Source organism: Gekko japonicus, unplaced genomic scaffold (assembly GCF_001447785.1).
Source record: "Gekko japonicus isolate JY-2015 unplaced genomic scaffold, Gekko_japonicus_V1.1 scaffold4235, whole genome shotgun sequence".
Taxonomy (NCBI): Eukaryota; Metazoa; Chordata; class Lepidosauria; order Squamata; family Gekkonidae; genus Gekko; species Gekko japonicus.
This window is the reverse complement of record NW_015175500.1, coordinates 23,549-28,288: the sequence shown is the minus strand read 5'-3', so window position 1 is coordinate 28,288 and position 4,740 is coordinate 23,549. Positions and strand designations below refer to the sequence as shown.

Here is a 4,740-nt window from a genome sequence, read left to right as displayed (position 1 = left end):
AGGAATGCCACACTGCCATTTTCCCGCTGCTCCTCCGCACCCAGAGCTCCCCTGTGCCTCTGTGGAAAAGATAATCCAGCCTCTCCAGGGATACCAATTTCCATGGAGAACCACAGAGCTCCATAACCCAAAACACCTTGTGGGTCCCACAGAAACAAGAGTTACGTTTGGTATATGAAAAGAGCCAGTTTGGTGTAGTGGTTAGGAGCGTGGACTCTAATCTGGGAGAACCCGGTTTGATTCCCCACTCCTCCACATGCACCTGCCAGTGTGACCTTGGGTCAGTCACAGGTTCTTTCACAGCTGTTCTCTCACGAGCAGTCCTAGAAAGAGCTCTCGCAGACTCTCTGTAAGACGCTCTGAGACTCTCTGTAAGACGCTCTGAGACTCCGAGGGAAGGGCGAGGTATAAATCCAATCTCTACTTCCTGGCCAAATTGGTTGTCTCTTCTCTCTCTTAAATAGTTTTAGTTGTTTTAAAACTCGTATGATACAAAATGGCTTACGCTACTGTAATTATTTGCTCCCAAAACACCTTGTGGGTCCCACAGAAACAAGAGTTACGTTTGGTATATGAAAAGAGCCAGTTTGGTGTAGTGGTTAGGAGCGTGGACTCTAATCTGGGAGAACCCGGTTTGATTCCCCACTCCTCCACATGCACCTGCCAGTGTGACCTTGGGTCACTCACAAGTTCTTTCACAGCTGTTCTCTCATGAGCGGTCCTCAAAAGAGCTCTCGCAGCCCTGCCTACCTCACCGGGTGTCTGTTGAGGGGAGGGGAAGGGAAAGGAATTTGTAAGACGCTCTGAGACTCCGAGGGAAGGGTGAGGTATAATTCCAGTCTCTACTTCCTGGCCAAATTGGTTGTCTCTTCTCTCTCTTAAATAGTTTTAGTTATTTTAAAACTCGTATGATACAAAATGGTTTAGGCTACTGTAATTATTTCATGTTTTGGTGTGTGTGTGTGTCTTTAAATGTTTCGCTTGACTGCAGTAATGTAAGGAGAGTGATAGAGGGAGATGAGTGTGATGTGATTGGCTGGGAGGAGAGATGTCTATGAGGTGATTCTGTGTTTGTAGAGAGACGAGTGTGGGGAGTCTGTATGATAGAGGAAGCATATAGCCTGTGTGTCTATATGAGCGAGTCTAGCCTGTGTGGCTATATGAGCAAGAGAGTTGCCTATGTGGCTATATGAGCAAGAGAATTCAGCCTGTGTGGCTATATATGAGAGAGATAAACCTGTCAGAGTTGAGTTTTGGTGTTTGAGAGACTGTGTGTGACGCCAAGCTTTGCCAGTTATATTTACAAGTTCATTTCTTCAACAACGGTTCAAAAATACCCAGAAACCTATTTTGTTCTTTTATAAATAAATCATTATTTGTTTAAACTTATCCCAGAAATCAGAACAGTTTTTCCTCAGGGCCACAGTGTCTCTGAAATAGAGAGATTTGGAATTTTTAATTCCTGGTGGCAGCAGAAATCTACCAAGTTCATGTACACAGAGTGTGTTTTAAAAGAGAAATGGTCTCCCCGATAAGCGAGGATATCACAGGTACATTTAAAGAATGCCATTTAATTCTTATCAATGTGGAATGATTACTCCAGAAATTAATAAAAAAACAAGACTTCTCACTGAGGTGAACTGAACAGATTTTGTTTGTCAGTTTATCAACCTCGCCCCAGCCAAAAGCGTAAAAGCAGAAGCGACCGCCGTGCTTCTCCTGAAATGTAGAATCCCAGCTGTTGGGGCCAGTGATTCCTTTTTCTTTTGGTCCTGGGGGGGGGGGGGTCAACAGTGGGAGGGCTTCTAGTGTCCTGGCCCCACTGGTGAACCCCATGATGGCACTGGTATTTCTGGCCACTGTGTGACACAGAGTGTTGGGCTGGATGGGCCTGTGGCCTGATCCAACACTGGCGTCTCTTATGTTCTTATGAGTGAAGGGTCTCAGGTTCTTAGAGGAAGGTGATGGTGCAAAGTCCTGTCAGGCCTCATCTGAGTTAATGACAAACTCTTGCAGGCCTGTAGAAATGGCGGGGCGTTTCAGGGCTCTGCCCCCTCAAATGTGAGACACGCCCCACAAGAGCTGCTGCCCCTCTCGCCCCTCACAACATGGCTTGCCAATCAGCTGGATGGCCTATTAAATCTCGCAGAGAGCGAAAACGCCGCTTGGAGCAGGAGAGAGAAAATGCCGCTTGGAGTTCAGGGAAGTCATGCGGCCTAAACTCTCCCCCACAAAATGTCCCCATGCCCCACTGACCCAAAATTTCTGACTATGGGGTTGACCTCTTGAAATTCTCAACGCAAGAAACGTTCAGAGGCCTCTGCATAGCGACCCTGGACTTCCTTGGTGGTCTCCCATCCAGATGCTAACCAGGGTCGACCCTGCTTAGCTTCCGAGGTCTCACGAGATCGGGCCAGCCTGGGCCACCAAAGTCAAGGCTTGCAGGAAGGACAAGACAAAAGCAAAGAAAGGAAAGGTCCACTTCTGTGGTCCCAACTATCGGTTACCGGCATTTGGCTGGATCAAAAGAAGCGCTTACCTTGACGGAAAAAATAACTCCCCCTTTTGGTACAAAAGAATTCAGTAGGGCCAAGAGGTCCTTCGCCTTCAGCCGGTCCCAGTCCATGTTGCAAACGGCCAACCTGCGTGTGACCTGCGAGGGAGAGAAGGAACCGAGTCTTCAGTTTGCCAGCGTCACCAGACAGGGCCTAAGCTTGAGGATCAGACAAGTGTTGTAATTGGGGGGGGGGGGCAGAATTCAGTTGAAAACTTAGACCGATTCAGGGAGGAGAGGTCTATCAGCGACTTCTAGCCATGGTGACTAAGGGGGACCTCCACATTCAGAGGCACTGATCCTCCAGGCTTACTAAGTACTTACCGTGATTCAGCGGGGGACACATACTTCTTCCCAGGACCATTCCCGTGCAGACAACAGACGCGCCGCACCATGCTGTCGCCAGGAAGTGACGCCGGGCAACGCTCTGGCAACGGGGCTGGAAACTTGATGGTACCACTGAGTTTTCAGCCCCATTGTCAGAGCGTCACCCAGCGTTACTTCCCGGCGACGGCATGGTGTGTTACAGGGAGGAATGTTCCGGCCGGGGAGCATGTGTCAATGGTGCGACCTCATTTGGATGTAGGTACTTGGGAACCCTATAAGCCTCTGAATCCCAGAGCCATGAGGAAACATCAGGGGAAGGCCTTGGCCTTTATGCCCTGTTGTTGGCCCTTCAGAGGAACTTCTTGGCCCCTGTGTGAGGCAGGAGGCTGGACTAGATGGACCTTCACTGGTCTGATCCGGCAGGGCTATTTATATGTTCTCATAGACAGATTCATGGAGGATACGTCTATCAATGGCTACTAGCCATTGTGAATGAGGGGAACCTCCACATGCATAGGGAATAATCCTCTGAATCTTAGAGCCAGGAGACAACATCAGGGGAAGGCCTCGGCCTCTCTACCCTCTTGTTAGCCGTCCAGAGGAACTGGCTGGCCACTGTGTGAGACAGGATGGCTGAACTAGATGGACTCTCACTGGTCTGATCCAGCAGGGCTCTTCTTATGTTCTTCTAAAGGCCTCGGCCTCTCTGCCCTGTTGTTGGCCCTCCAGAGGAACAAGTTGGCCACTGTGTGAGACAGGAGGCTGCACTAGAGGGACCCTCACTGGTCCGATCCAGCAGGGTTCTTTTTATGGTCTGAGACATCTGCACAACCAAAAACAGACTGGGGCATTCGCAGCTGGATCAGAGCACAACCTTCAAAGCTTTCTGCTCCAGAGAAGGGCCAGAAACCAGGATCACCCCGTTCTCCCTCTGTGAACAGTTCCATATACCTGAGGACGTATGTTTTCCCCAGGCGCACACACACACAGAGACACAACATGAACCCAACACAGTTCTGCAACTCGCATCCATTCCAGGAGGCAGAGCTCAGAAGAACATCTGCAGACTGTTAGGCCCCAATACTGCCAGGAAGGAGAAAAGGAGAAAGTGGGCAAGGGCGTGATGCGGCACGTTCACTTTCAGCCTGGCTTACGGCAAGGAACAAAGCCCACCTGCGATTCCTGATCAGCTTTGGACGCAAGCAGCCGTATTGCTGTCAGTGGCCGGGCGTCATAAGAACCTCAGAAGAGCACTGCTGGATCAGATGAACAGCCCATCCAGTCCAGCATCCTGTCTCACATGGCAGCCAACCACTTCCTCTGGAGGGCCAGCAACAGGGCAGGGAGGCCGAGGCCTTCCTCTGATAAGAACCTTAGAAGAGCCCTGCTGGGTCAGACCAGTGAGGGTCCATCTAGTCCAGCATCCTGTCTCTCACAGTGGCCAACCAGTTCCTCTGGAGGGCCAACAACAGGGCATAGAGGCCGAGGCCTTCCCCTGAGGTTGCCTCCTGGCTCTGGGATTCAAAGGATTAGTGCTTCTGAATGTGGAGGTTCCCCTCAGTCACTGTGGGTATTCAAGAGCATTTTAAAAAACAAAACAAAAAGCGGCCAACGTTTACAAGCACAACACAAGAGATCCTTCAAAACAGTCAAAGCAATTTAAGGACTCTTGCACAGTCACATTTTTTAAAATTACAATATATGAATATCATAAGCACAAATCCGTTCAAATTATACAGCCCGATTACACCACACAGTGTCAAATGCATAAATGTATGAAATCAATCACTTATTAACCGCACGATCAAATGAAGCTGCCTTCTACAGAATCAGACTCTTGGTCCATCGAGGTCAGTGTT

At 49.5% G+C, this 4,740-nt stretch overlaps 1 protein-coding gene across 1 annotated transcript in view; it reads right to left on the bottom strand.

Annotated features, from left to right (window-relative positions):
• The window catches only part of ESF1 (ESF1 nucleolar pre-rRNA processing protein homolog), a 73,473-nt gene that overhangs the window by 53,826 nt on the left and 14,907 nt on the right, over nt 1-4,740 (bottom strand). The window contains exon 4 of the mRNA XM_015426006.1: nt 2,540-2,653. Within this exon, the coding sequence (XP_015281492.1) occupies nt 2,540-2,653 (114 nt within the window). The remainder of the gene's footprint in view (nt 1-2,539; nt 2,654-4,740) is intronic.